Source organism: Betta splendens, chromosome 9 (assembly GCF_900634795.4).
Source record: "Betta splendens chromosome 9, fBetSpl5.4, whole genome shotgun sequence".
Lineage (NCBI taxonomy): Eukaryota > Metazoa > Chordata > Actinopteri > Anabantiformes > Osphronemidae > Betta > Betta splendens.
In genome coordinates, this window is record NC_040889.2 from 16,807,022 (window position 1) to 16,822,365 (window position 15,344).

Consider the following 15,344-nt stretch of genomic DNA (forward strand, 5'->3'; position numbering starts at 1 on the left):
GTCACAAACAAATCAAAGAGGAGTGACTTACCAGAATTTAATAAACATCAAAACAGTTCCTCTTACGGAACAAAGTAATAGTAAGCTAATGAAGTGTGGTTTATTAAATATCAGATCTCTCTCATCTAAATCCTTTTTAATAAATGACTTGATAAGTGACCATCACATAGATCTGTTCTGTCTCACTGAAACCTGGCTGCAGCAGGATGAATATGTTACTTTAAATGAGTCGACTCCAATGAGTCACATCAACTATCATGTTCCAAGAAGTACAGGTAGAGGTGGAGGAGTAGCAGCAGTTTATAAATCAGATTTATTAATTACTCCTAAACCTAAACATAGTTATAACTCATTTGAGAGCCTCACTCTGAGCCTTTCTCACCCAGACTCTAAAACTCAGAAACCAGTTGTGTTTTGTATTGTTTACCGTCCTCCTGCTCCATATTCAGAGTTCTTAACTGAATTCTCTGAATTCTTATCTGACTTAGTTCTTAGCACAGATAAAGTCATTGTAGTGGGAGACTTTAACATTCATGTAGATGTTGACAGCAACTGTCTCAGCACTGCTTTTAACTCCTTAATAGACACAATTGGTTTTACACAGCAGGTAAATCAACCCACTCATCGTTTTAACCACACTCTAGATCTTGTCCTGACATATGGAGTTGAAATTGATAATTTAATAGTTCTTCCCCAAAACCCTCTGTTATCTGACCATTTCTTATTAACTTTTGAATTTAGCACAACTGACCCTATAACAGCTGGAAAGAAATGTTACTATAGCAGATGTTTATCTGACAATGCTGTTGCCAGATTCAAGCAGATGATTCCATCATCTTTTGCCTCAATGTCTTGCAGATACACAGAGAACAGTCACCTTAATCCTTATGAACAGGTTGACTGTCTTGTACATGATGCTGCAGCTTCTCTACGTACAATGTTAGACACAGTGGCTCCTCTGAAGAAGAAGACAGTGAATCAGAGGAGGTTAGCTCCGTGGTATAACTCAGACATCCGCAGTCTAAAGCAAAGGACTAGACAACTAGAAAGACAGTGGCGTTCCAACAAAATAAATGTAAACTGCATTGCATGGAAGGACAGTCTAATTAAATATAAAAAAGCACTTTGTGCTGCTAGAAAAACATATTATTCCTCCCTAATTGAGGAAAACAAAAACAACCCCAGGTTTCTTTTCAGCACTGTAGCCAGGCTGACAAAGAGTCATAGCTGTATTGAGTCTACTATCCCCTTAAATCTCAGCAGCAATGACTTTATGAACTACTTTACTAATAAAATTATTATCATTAGAAAAAACATTCAGCAGCGACTTCTTCCAAATGACAGAAAGCACTGTCTAGATCCATTAACTTTAAATTTATTAAATCCTCTGTCTTACCTAGACAGCTTCTCCCCCATAACTCATATGGAGTTAACCTCAATAATCAACTCTTCCAAGTCGTCCACTTGTCTTTTAGATCCAATCCCAACCAGATTACTCAAAGAAGTTCTACCTTTAATCAGCTCATCCATATTAAATCAAATCAACCAATCTTTACAACTAGGCTATGTACCACAGGCTTTTAAGGTGGCTGTGGTCAAACCTCTATTGAAAAAACCAACCCTTGACCCTGGACAACTAGCCAACTATAGGCCCATTTCAAATTTACCCTTTATTTCCAAGATTCTGGAAAAAATCGTGGCTAAACAATTATCTGACCACCTTAGTGGGAATAACCTGTATGAAGATTTTCAGTCAGGATTTAGAAAACATCATAGCACAGAAACAGCTCTGGTTAGAGTCACTAATGATCTTCTATTAGCTTCGGACAATGGTCTAGTTTCTGTCCTTGTCCTGTTAGATCTTAGTGCTGCATTTGATACAATTGATCATCACATTCTATTACAGACACTAGAACATAGAATCGGGATTAATCCTGGATGTCCCAAAACTTCCTTCAACTAAACTCAGATAAAACCGAGATTCTTATTGTTGGGCCTAAAAATCTGAGAGAGACACTATTGAGTCAGATAGCCACCCTGGATGGCATAACATTAGCTTCAGATTCTACTGTGAGGAACCTTGGTGTCATGTTTGACCAGGATCTCTCTTTTACATCATACATTAAACAAATCTCCAGAACCGCCTACTTCCACCTTAGAAATATAGTTAAAATCAGAAGCATCCTCTCTCAGAGCGATGCAGAGAAACTGATCCATGCATTTGTTACCTCTAGGCTGGACTACTGTAACTCCTTACTCATAGGATGTCCTAACAGCTCCTTAAAAAAACCTACAGCTCATTCAAAATGCTGCAGCCAGAGTTCTGACAGGACTTAGAAAGAGAGATAACATTTCTCCTACATTAGCTTCTCTGCACTGGCTGCCTGTAAAATGTAGGATAGAATTTAAAATTCTCCTACTCACATACAAAGTACTCAATGATAAAGCTCCTTCTTATCTTAAAGACCTTATAGTTCCTTATGCTCCCAGCAGAACACTTCGTTCTCAGAGCGCTGGGCTACTTACGGTTCCTAGAGTGTTTAAATGTAGAACAGGGGGCAGAGCTTTTAGCTACCAAGCTCCTCTCCTCTGGAACCAGCTCCCTCTTCAGGTTCGAGAAGCTGACACACTCTCCACCTTTAAGATCAGGCTTAAAACCTTCCTTTTTGATAAAGCTTATAGTTAGAGATGGTTTAGGTCACTGGCAATTATTGTTAGTCACAGGAACCATCTCTTAGTTAAGCTGCAATAGACATAGACTGCTGGGGGACTTAATTTATACACTGAGCTCCTCTGTTTCCTTCTACCTCCTCTGTCCCATAACCTCCCATCATTGTCCCATGTTTAACTAACCTTGTCTCTTTCTGTCCAGTAGTTGTGCTTCTTTCCTCTCCCCCCCCCCACCCCCACTCTTTCTCCCTCTCTGTCCTCACCCACAGGTATCATTGGACTCAAAGTTTGGTGTCTGTGATGGGCAGCTGCGGATCCAACCATCCTGCCTGCATCCAGTCCCTGGTCCTACCATCCTGCCTGTGCTCTGTTGTTGCTTGTTGTTGCTTGTTGCTGTTGCTGTGCTTTTCTATCTCTCTATCCTCTCACCCCAACCGGTCGAGGCAGATGGCCGCCCACATCCAGTCTGGTTCTGCTGGAGGTTTCTTCCTCGTTAGAGAGGGAGTTTTTCCTCTCCACTGTTGCTGTCAAATTAAACGCTTGCTGTATGTGGGATTTGTTGGGTTTAGTTGTGTGAGGTTTTAAACCTTACTTTGTAAAGTGCCTTGAAATAACTTTGTTGTGATTTGGCGCTATATAAATAAAAATTGAATTAATTATTGCAATTAAATGAATTCATGCTTGTCAGTAGATTGTGAACATTTTAACATCTTGTCTATCAACAGTTCAGATAATTACAGTCCTGTCTGAGTAGCACACTATGCTCTTATTTTGCCTTTCATATGAAAGGCTTTTATTGGGTTATCCAGGTTTTTGTGAACTTTGAGAATATTTACACACATTAGTTCAATTGTATGGAATAAAAGACAAATCAAAGCCAAATCAGCGTCTTTATTTTACAAACAAACGCATTATTCTATTGACATTTTTATATAATAAAAAAGCAATTTACAAGCTTAAGAACCAAAATGAAGCAGCACAGAATGATTATGAGTAAAATATATAATTTGAATAAATATATTTTATTTCATGCTATAAAATAAATTCATAAATGGCAATAGATACATCAGCTCTAGCTAGCTTCATTTACTTCATAGTTGTACAAAACAGTAGAGTTCTGAGGTTCACAGTTGGGTTGTGAGGTTGTGTGTAGAGTGGACAAAACAGGAGTTGGGGCATATCGTTACCATGGTTCAGTTCAAGGTCTCCAATGCTCCTCAAGCTTCAGCTCTGTGTGAAATACGGCTCGCTGAAACCTTGAGGCAGACTGTTTGGGAACTTCTGACTGAGGACTTGTCACCTGAAGAGAAGTGCACAATTATACTATGGACATATGAAGCGTGTCCAATGAGACCACTTTTAACACTATACCCTGAGTTCTATGTTTTTTGCCTTGTCACCGAATGCATTAACCAGAGACATCATAGTGCAGCATTTAGGAAGCTGCAGGAGGAACAATAGCTGATCCTAAACAACTACAACTACAGTCTCGGTGCTTAAGGAGCCTACAGAAGATCACTGAACTTTGCCATGACAACAGATAGCCTGCTCCCAAACAGTGGCTATGCAGCCCAAAATCCCTTTCATTATTAGACACAGCTGGAGGTGCAACTCTGAATGGTTCCACAGAGCTGGACAACTGAACCACATGCTCAGTTTGTGGTGCTGCAGTTCAATGACTACCATTAGGTTTTGATGAGCAGAGTTAGAACACCAGCAACCAACACCACTTTCTCATTTATATATTTATATGTATATATATTTATTTTTTCTGAAGAAAAAAAATTAACCTGTCCAAAGATTCAGAAAAAAATATAAAAAGTAAATCAATATCAAATTGTCCTGGTCCTACTTTAAATCAACGCCTCCCTGACATTCAGTTTGTTTGATACATGACAGGCCAATATTTCATTAGGCTTGATGATCCCAATACACCACTTTTAAAAAGGTTATTGCTTTTTTAATATAATACACAGTGGACAGAAAGTGACAGAAAAGCTATGGAAGACTTAAGATTTTTTCTAAGCCTGTATCAGTGTTCGTAAACTACCTGAAGTGAGTTCGTTATAAAAGGAATAGGACGAGCTGCAATTTCAAAAAGTAGTCTGACAGCCTTCCCTGTAAACACTTCCTTTTGATTATTTGTGGCCCATAATGCATCTCCTGTTCCTCTCAGTGGTGTGAAACTTCGAGTTGATTCGAGTGTGTCGAGTTCAGTTGGGTCTGTAGATGCAGTATCACTTTAAGTAACTACAGTTTATAAAAAGCACTGAATGAATTTCCCCTCCAGTCATCTATGATGAATACATGGACTTGTTTACTAATTAAAACAAATAAACAAATAAACAAAAAAAACCCCTGACCAGTCGAAAAGCACCATTTAATGGGAAGAGGTCCCTATCAAAGTGATTGAGGCCATTATAGCAGAGTCCCTTAAAGGAAACTACAACTAGATTTCACCAATGTCATTGGTATAAAATACCAATACAATTCTGTAAGTGCACAATTAATGATACAAAAGAAAACACATTTTAAAAAGTTCCATTGGCAATCTGATACACTTTTCTAGTTAGGCTATGTGAAATACAGCTACAGTATGTGAAGGTAAGTCTTTTTTTCTCTGTTAATATTTAGTTTCTTTAACAGCTGAATACTCTAGCAACACCCCCTGCTAGATCCTCAGAGAACAGAGCAAAAATTAGATTTGTGTTCCTCTTTACTCTCCTCTTACTTCATTGAAATGTCTATAACTACAGTAAAAGATTGTCCTCAGTGGTTAAATTGGAGGGATACAGTATAGTCTCTGAAGACGGGGGCATTGGCAGGAAACCAGTCTGCCGCATTTGATTGTAACCATCTGCTACAAAAAGAAACAAACAAAATCTTCTTTCCATCCAATGATATAAAAAAAGAATCAATAAGTTCTAGAAAACAGAAAAGGATAATTAGTATTGTCGATTCATTCTTGCCACTACTTTCTGCAATAAATAATACGTCCATATTTTTTCCTAATCTCTCTATTCAATCCATTTCAAAAGGAAAGAGGCACAGGACTTTAAGTGCCATGATCTAAACTGTAAAGCTTGTTGCAAGGCACTAAGTTTAAGATGCCACGTTTCGTGAAATACTCTGTTTTGTGTACATTGGCTTTAAACTATTGCAATACCTATTGCACAGCTTTTACATTGTCAACATGTCTATGGCTTAATGTGTTACTTTGCTGATTTACATCTTATTAAATTCTTAATTTTTTTCACAAATGATTGTTACAAGCTGGGAAATGCACAATCCTTTCTAATAGCAGTGGATTACTTCTACATTAAATTAGGACAAATTATACAATACATGCTGTTCCTTTTTGAAAAAAAATACCCATTACTCTTTGGTGTGAACTCTTGGCACACAATTGTTTTAGAACAACATTACTGACAATAATGTAGGAAGCTACGTTTATTGCAAGCAATAACAGGCAGACTGAAATTAGTGACTGATTTCACTAACCCTAACCCTATTTTATCAGCAGCTGAGAAATAAACCGAAATGAGTAAACATTCACCTAAAGAGTACTGTATTAGTTGACAAACTGTGGGTGAAAGTGTTATGAAGGACTTGTACACACAAAGCTAGCTATACTGATTTTTGCTTAATGTCTTAGATTTTGGTTGGGTCTCTCGACTGTCAGTGATTAAATACGATGATCAGACATTTAGTGGAATAAAAGGACTGCGCTCCTAAAGTAACATCAGGCTAAAACAATTAAACACTAATTTCTCCCACTAAATGCATGGTAAAAGTAAATTCAAAAGTAAAGTCAATTTGCTGACACAAAATCGGCACAGACAAGGTGGGACAAAAGAAAGCACATAGCAGGTCTCTAAACAACAAAGGCATCAGTCAGCTGCAAACACGAAAGCAAAATAGCTCCAAAAAAGAATCAGCTGAGCTTAAAACCATGATCATCAATCAGGCCTTCTAAGTGCCTTTATGAATTTAAAAATCAAAATAAAGCAGATCAATATATTTATACTAACAGCATCCCCTCATTCCTGATCCCTACTGCTCAAACAGTATAGATTAAATATAATGTATGGATGACTTGGAAGCAACCATATTCAGTGATGGCAGAGTCTCGCTGTTTCCATGCATAAAGAAAACCCTACTCACACTGCTGCATCAACATTAAGACAGAGATTAGCACACTGTATCATTGGGCAGCATCCATCACCCCTACTCTGCAAAGTGCATCGATACTTTGGATCGCCAGCTACCTCCAGCAACACTTAGCGCCTAGCCTTAATTTAGGCGCGACACATCCATGTCACGGCCGTAGAGTGGGGTTGACAAGTGAGGAAAACGTGCTCCAACTCTGCGTTCGAACCCAGTCAATTTAGCAAAACAAAAATGACAGAGTAACTGTCCAATCATAAAAAGACAGAACAAATACACACAAAAATAAACCTATTGTTATTTCAAATAATGGAAGAGAAACCATACCAAAATGGCTGAGATTCCTTTGTTCTTTCGGTTTGCATATTATTCTGACTAGTATTATATAGACTTATGTGAACAGATTCAGAGCTGTTCCTACTGTGCTCAGTTGACAATGAGTGCTCTTGTCTCCATTACACGCCGAGTATTAACCTAAAAGCCTACCTCAGGACAAAACAGCTTACACATACAATAGTTCAGTATAAATATGCCTTTAGGGCATGGAGGAATATATGTGACCTCACTGTATGGACGTTTTCTACCCATTACATGGGTAACTGCATCTGAAACCATGCCTTGGCTAACAGAAAAAGGTTGCTAGTAGTGATAAGAGATAAAATCCTTAAGTGTTTTTACAGAAGAAACATAAGACAGGAACGTCATGTCCTGGAAGTATTCAGGGCCATTCTCCTACTCTATTCTCTGCACTTACCCAAAACAGAAAACATAAGTACGCTAGTGAATTTAATGCACTCCTAACATAGCACCTTCTTAAATCATCATTTTAACCAGGCTGACCACAAAACATATGACAGAAACGTTGTCCTTAATCCATACAATCAGCAAGGAATATTTCCCTTAAGTATCAAGGCTTTGTGTTGAGAGAATATTCTTTACAGGGTTTGGCAATAAAATATACTGTACATACAACCTAAAACGGATTAAAAATGGTGAACGTGGTGTGTGGTAGGTTCTTAGCTATGAGGTAGAACCCGGTGAGTTCATTTAAGTTAAAATACTGTCTGTTATGAGTATGTAGTTGCATGAGGTATTAGACAGATATAGTCACACGAAGCTTTGCACTGGCAGAAAAATCATTCCTTGTGAGTAAGTGACCTCCTGTGGCCACATGTGCAAAAACAGGTCAGGTAAAAAGGTGATATGACAAGCATCTTACCAGAGCTTTCACATTATCGATTATTGCAACATGCCTATATAACTCTGTAAATATGTTTTAAAAAACATGGAAAGATAAAAAGAGAAATCAATTTGGGGGGGTCTTGATTATTCAGACCTCCTCAAAAATAGTAAATTGTTACTCCCTTTGCTTGAAAGACTCTAATATCTATAAAGCACCCATTTGCCCTCTGCGTTCAACCACTCACAAAAATAACAGAAACCCTTGACACTACAACTGTCAATAGTTGAGGGAGCTGATTAAGAAGAAAAAACAGTCCTTTAACTTGAGTTGAAATAGACATTTCTTAAAGCTTCCATAACAACCTGAAGCAGGACCTAAAAATCACATCTTTATGCTTGAGCCTCGGCTGGACTGCATTTTGAACTCTCTTCTATATCGTTGGCTGGTGCCTCTTCTGCATATTGCGCTTCAAAAGCCATGCCCTCCTGCGTATCCTCGTGGTCCTTCTGACCTGAGCTTCCCTCCGTCCTCTCTGGAGAGTCCATATGATTGCCGCTATCTGATGCTCCCATGTGCTTCTTCCTCAGGTGCTGGTTGAGTGTGCCCTGGAATGGGAAGCATTTGCCACAGATCTGACAGTGGAAGGGCTTGTTGTCCGTGTGGCCACGGATGTGGTACTCCAGCTGGTCTTTCCTCGTGTACTTCTTGCCGCAGAATTTACACACAAATGGGGTGATTCCCATGTGCAGGCGCATGTGGCGGTCCAGGCTTCCTTTTTGATTGAAGGTCTTTCCACAGTAGATGCAAATGAGTCTCTCATTGTATGGGTACCACTGGCTCCGCAGGGTGCGCTCTCGCACATCATTCTCCAACCCTGTGGCGCCCACAGCTGATTCACTGTCATCTGAGCTAGGCTTGATATGACTCAGCACCCCTGCTGGGATGACCTGAGGGCGCTTTGCTCTGGCCCTCCCACCTCTGTAGCCACTGAGCATCGAGCGAGAAGGACTTGAGTTGCTTAGGTTGACAAAGCACGAGGAGGACAGCCCTGAGTAAGAATAGGTAGCTGACTGGATCACAGGACCATACGAACCTACACTAACAGCCAACACCTGTTCTCCATCTACCAACTCTGTGTGGTAGCCATCATCACCAGCTGAGGAACTATCTGAGTAAGTGGGCCTGTCGACCTTCTCTACCTTCACATGCACATCTGTTACTTGCCCATCTTTGCCAATCAGTTCCACTTGCTCGGTTTCTCCCTCCATTGGAGTGTCATGCTCTGATACACTATCACTACTGCCACGGTCCGACTGGCCTTCCTCTTGCTGCGGTCGCCCCCGTCCCAGGCCATGTGCTACCTGACTTTGCCGAGAGTAGTAAGGGGGGGAGATCTGGGTGGGGTTTACAAAGAGGCTACTGTCGTTGACCCCATTGCGGCTGGTCTGCGAGTCGTCCTTCTCTGGGCTGCAGACATTAACTGGGAGGCTGATCTTGGAGTGGATGCTCTCCAGGATTTGGGTACATTTGTCGATGATGGCCTGCATCTGCAGAAAGCTGGCAGCGGTGAGGAAACTGATTATATCCTTAAGTTGCAATGACATGTGACCTGTGTAGCAGAACGCAAGGAGCTGCTCGAATACTTCGGGGCTTTTGATGACCGAGATGGAAAGACCACTCATGGTGCTGAGAGCCGAGTGGTCACGAAAGTAGGGTGAGCTAGCGGCCAGCACAGCCTTGTGGGCTCGGAAGGGCTGGCCCTGAATGTGAACAATGATGTCACACAGCTTCCCTTGCAGCCGCAGCTCATTGAGCTGGGTAAGAACAGTGTTACTGAACTCCGGCACATCAAACTCGATGTAGCTGCCGTCGTCCATTTCTTGGATATGTTTCTCCAGTTTGCCGGCAGCCTGATGGAAAAAGATAAAGAAAGAGAAACCATAAGGTTTTCAATCGCTATATCTGCAGTGGTTCTGAAACGTGAATCAAACACATGGAAAGACAATAAATTGTATTGAACAGTTTGTTCTTTAGTTTAATATGTTTTGTTGTAATAGTCTTTTTTCCTCAGATCAGATCCTCAGATGGTATATACATCATTCATTTATTGCCGTTACTGCTGTGCAGAACAATATGCCATTTGTGACAATGCACAGTCATAATGAAAGCAATAGGAACAGGGAGTTGGAAGTAGCCACATATATATATATATATGTACATAACGCACTTGGCAGAGAAAGAAGAAAATCTGGTTCTGCTACGAAGATGAGCACGGTTGAAAACTCCCCTTACTGCACCACTAGTGGTATACGGCCTTTACACGATCACATACTGGCTTGAAGATGGTTGATAAAATATTAACAGACACAGGCCTGGCCTTCTCAGCAGAACTAGTTTAACCACAACAGTTCAACTGTAAATGTAGCTACAACCTCTACTCTACATATGCTACAGTCTGTGGAATCCTGTGTTTGTAAAAGCAAATAATTTAAGGTTGCAAAACATGATTACCGGTAGATGTGGTAACTTTTCAGTCTAAGCCTCTTCATCTGGCAATTCAGCATGCTCTTCTACAAGCTCAATACCCATTAGCACTCTAGGAATGCAAACATACCGTCCAATTGCCAAATGTTGCCAAGAAACTTCTCCAAAAGCCCATATGTTCTTTTTCTGGCACTGCAGAGGAAAAGATGCAGCATATTTTCCACTTCCTATTCCCAGGTCTGAAATAGAACATGCCCATTCACTGGAACCTATCAGTAACGACTGCCAACACCATATATGCTATAAGGAGCAAAGTTGAAGGGCTGCCAAATAATGCCTGCTCAGTAGTTGAAATGCACATGCTGGACGTGGCTCACATGCTTAGCTCACATGGGAAAACCAAGCATTTTTCAAGTCAGCTCCACATTTCAAAGTGCAGCTTAGATTTCCTGAACATTTGAGAGACTATGACCATGTAGATAAGTGGAGAGAATGCAATAGTTTGACCATCCAAAGCATCAGCATGATTCTAGCGGAGAAACAGATACAAGTTTATATCTTTAAAATGTCACTCAAAAAAAGAAAAGAAAAAAAATCTAAGTCAGCAGGGGCACTGCAGCAAGCAGGCATTGTATGCTTTCTTCAACATCAGCAGCATTTCACCTACTTTGAAAAACAGCTTGTGGGGCGTACCAGGCCCAGAACAGAAGTGCTTAACAAGCAGCGGTCGTGAGAGAACTCCAAGCAAAACGGATTTAAAGAATGAAACATAGACTGTATTTTGATATGCTGAAGGAGAGCTATAAAGGTAGGGAGGGACCTTTGTTGGTTGGAGAATAACACACACAGGGAAGGCTCAATACACAAAAGCAAATGCTCTATATTAAGCAATTACATATCTCCAGGTTTGACTAAATTGTACAGTACTTTAGACACTGCATAAAAGGAAAGCTTTGTTCTTTACGTCAAAAGTGTGGTGCTCATGGGTCCGAGTCAGACACAGTCCACAAGGTTTGGCCAATAGTGCAGGATTAAAGGCTTTCTTATTCTTATTATTGGAAAAAAAAAAAGACTAAGTGTGCACAGAAGCGGGTCACTTTTGTCAAGTTGGAAGTGGGAGGATAAAAACGTTCTGCTGGTTGATGCTCAAATGCACTTTCCTCAACTCTTAGTACTGCAGAGATTATGGGAGAGATGACACTGCTCTATGTGAAATGAAGACACAGTCACACAAAACTGCATTCATACCAAATCGATCCTTCCTGCAGGGTTGTGCAGACCTGTTTATGTGGCAGTTTATCTGGGCTTTGGAACACGGCCGACGTGGGATATGTTTGATGTAGTTCTTTGTTCCTGCTAACGTCACTCCCTCTTGTCAGTCCTGTTTTTTTCTTTATTTATTCAGTCAGGCACATTGGTTCTTTAAAAAAAATATATATATATTTATAATATCTCAAAGCACCATCTCATGGGTCAAACATAGCGGTGGTGAAAAGGGAACATTTTATATGACGGCATCTGTTACAGCTTTAAACTTTAAGGTGTGCTAAAGGGCTTTTAACATGCAGAAGCTTTCTGTATAAACTGAAACCTATTTAAAGCCAAAGGTTGGTGTGACCTGGTTTTTCTAAAACTGAATACGACATATACACAAGACAATGTAACTGCATCTACAACCTATACGAGTATATTGCATAATCTACTACAAACTGACAGATTTAAGCAGGACCTACCTGGGTCACAGTGGTACTGGGACTTGGCCCCCACTTAACTTCTCGTCCTTCTCTCCTACAGTTAACATTAATCAGCTAAGACGCATTACCGGTATGGCAACACCATACACACCCACACCGTCTTACCATGCACACGAAGCTATGGTTGATGTTTTTCCCATTTGGCAGTATACCATTTGAAGCAACGTCTGTGAAACAGGTTTTGTAACAGATGGCTTCAGGTGTAACTGAGTGATCCTGAAACACTTGCCAGTGATTTCACTTCTGCTTAATCCTCACATATAGCGAGATGTGGACCAGTAACTGCTCCTGAAGCACGGCATCAAATTCTACGTGTAGCATTAGTGGGCTTCCGTGCTGCTCGGGCTAAATGAAAAGTTTTGCTGCTTATGCAAAAGCACTTTACAAACATAAAGGGCGAATGAGTGCAAACTTATTATAGACTGCCCACGCATGAGTCATAGTTAGTTTCGCTTTAGTTAGCCGTGACTAACGTGTAGCTTAACACGCGGGTTTCTAGGAATACAGCGGGTTACTGGGTTCAAATTTGAATTTGCACTAGAACAGAAACAATAGTAAATCGGATGGATTGAGAATTGAACGTTATCAGCTTGAAAACAATAAACGTTCGCCCACACGGGAAAGGACAAAGTGCAGGGACATGGCAGGTTATTAACTCCCGAGTTCATGCAGGTCACTGCGAGAGCGACGCCTCTCGCCGGCCGCTGCATTAAGACTCAAACTGCCTGGGAAAATAAGTTAATAAGGCGCAGCCCTCTCAGCTACACACGGACGAGGTTAACTTATTCGTTAACCGACACGGAGGGTCGTTACCACAGCCTTCACCTCCTCGTCCACACACACACACACAGCCCGTGTATTTAGGAGCAAATATGCACTGTTTAAAACTTTACTGGCAGCCTCTAAAATAGAGGGATCGTGGTGAGGTTTGATTAGCTGCACTGCTAGAAGTGCTAGCATCGAGTTTGGTTTGACGGCTCCGCCGTTTTCAATCTCAAGCGTAACTATACTAACATTAGTTAAACATTTGCGTCGGATCGCAGGGCCGGGACACCCAGCTATCGGCTAGTCCGCAACCACCGGCTAACAAGCGCTATTAGCTAGAGTAGCACAAAACTGTAATTTCGGACAAAGGGAAACTTTTACACTGACGCCGCTCTTTTGAGGCGATTTGGCGACTGGGGCACACTCGCTGTGATCTTCTACACCACTGACAACACCGCGGAGTTCAGCAGCTAATGTGCTACATCGAACGCGGCTTTGTCGACTGTCACATAAAATCGCTACCGCTACTATGCTACAATTCTTGTTAGCCGAGGCTAGGTAGCAACAAATGCTAAATAGCGGCTAGCGCCAGCTAGCACACGGTCGGAGCCGAATATTTCCTCATTACGGACACCAAGAGTAGATTTGCGCCGACTGCACACGCGAATTAGGGCGAGCAGCCCAAAGCAAAGGCGCTGTCCGCCAAACTCACCGTCTTGCAGATTACCATTAAACGTTGTCCATTCCCCTCAGTAGCTCGCTAACACTCCTGCCAGGCCTCCCCCCCTCTCCAGTCCAGATGTGTCAGACAGTTGCTGCTGCAATTTTTGCATCAACAGGAAGTGTTCTTTTTGCTCTTTGCATTCATTCTATCGGTGTGTTTTGCAGCAGCCCCTCCCCTGCTCATGTACGCGTTATGTACAGACACATCATGTTCATTGTATACGACGTAGTCACAGGACATGCGCAAAATAAATGTAAAGCAGCCTGCAGTCGCCCTCCCGGTCGCTTTCAGTAGGCGACGCGGCTGAGGCTTCCGAGCCCGACTGCATTCAGCGCATCCATTAAACAGTTCCGTGCTTTATTACTTTATTTGAACCTGAATTTTGCCATTCGTCCATATTTTCCCAGCGCCTCAAAGACCCTATAGCCCTTAAACATAAAGTTAACGGCGTTGCTGCGCGTTATGTGTCACTATAAACAGATTTCAGTGTCACCTCGGAATTAACTATGGATTAAGAAATCGGTTTAACTTCACTGTATTTTCATCCATTGTTGTGTCTTAATAAAAGTTTCCGGGAGATTCTCCACGCCGAGTTTGTAAACTCAGAGCGAATTGATTTGCTTTCAAATGACGAGCACCAGGTGGCGCCAGAGACCAAACGGAGCGAACCTCTCACCGTCTTCCCTCTTTGTCTCCTTCTTTAGACACAAACTCAAAAATAAGTTAAATAAAGTGCTGTCAAAAAAATCTAAAACCTCAGCAGGAGCTTATACTGTCATAAATACTAATCTTAAAATAAACGGTAAATAACATTGGCTTTTAATAAAATATTTAAAGGCTGTATGATTTAATGGTGTTTTTTTTACTCTGGGAATATGTGTCACATCATTAAGATACGTCTTACTCCAGTTACAACGGAAAATCCTGAAAGATCCTCATGAAGCATCTCAAGAAAATATATCGTAAGACGTGCTTCATAATGAAATGGGTTAAAAAAAGAATTTGGATAAATAGTAATAACATAATGAGAGTTTGTATAGAATCGTGTAGCAATACATTTTGTGTAAACAGCAAAATTACTACATATTTGAGCACTGAAAATATATTGTTAATGTACTGATCGTATAATTATGGATCGCTATCTAGTAATAACCTTTAATTACACTGAACTGTGTCACCATATTTCAGTGAATTTTAATTTTTCTATTCTGAAAATGTTTACATCATTTCCAGGAGTCTGCCGCTCTCTTGGCGAAGGGGCAGATGCATTCTTCTCTGCTGGCCTCTGTTAGGAACACTTTATCTGTAATACTTTGCAGCGCAGAGGAATGAATGTGCGCTGTGTGTGTTTCAGTTTTTTATTGAGTGTGAGTGACACGCTGGCAGCTCAGGTGAATATCTGACCTAATCTGTGTGCAGGTGGGTGATCATCGTAGAGAAAGAAATCGCTTTGTCACTGCACGTGCTTCATGTTAAACAAGTCATCCCTCTATTCTCGACCGGGTCCTGCTGTTTTTTTTTCCTTTTCTGGAGACCGATGCACAACTGAAGGTGCAGCCAAGGTATGGTGATTAGAGGTGCTTTTGTTGATCTCCAG

General features: G+C 41.0%; 1 protein-coding gene across 3 annotated transcripts; it reads right to left on the bottom strand.

Annotated features, from left to right (window-relative positions):
- Positions 1–3,541: 3,541 nt before the first annotated feature.
- zbtb34 (zinc finger and BTB domain containing 34) lies at positions 3,542–14,054 on the bottom strand. Of its 3 annotated transcripts, none has more exons than XM_029163069.3 (2): positions 13,751–14,054; positions 3,542–9,930 (listed from the first exon to the last, which is right to left on the bottom strand). In XM_029163069.3, the coding sequence occupies exons 1-2, from the start codon at positions 13,751–13,753 to the stop codon at positions 8,410–8,412; spliced, it is 1,524 nt and encodes a 507-aa protein (XP_029018902.1). In that variant the 5' UTR covers positions 13,754–14,054; the 3' UTR covers positions 3,542–8,409. The 3 variants fall into 3 exon arrangements, with proteins under 3 accessions (XP_029018902.1, XP_029018901.1, XP_040928306.1); XM_029163068.2 differs by having other exon boundaries at positions 13,736–14,053; XM_041072372.2 differs by lacking the exon at positions 13,751–14,054 and adding an exon at positions 12,238–13,663.
- Between the last annotated feature and the right edge of the window lie 1,290 nt (positions 14,055–15,344).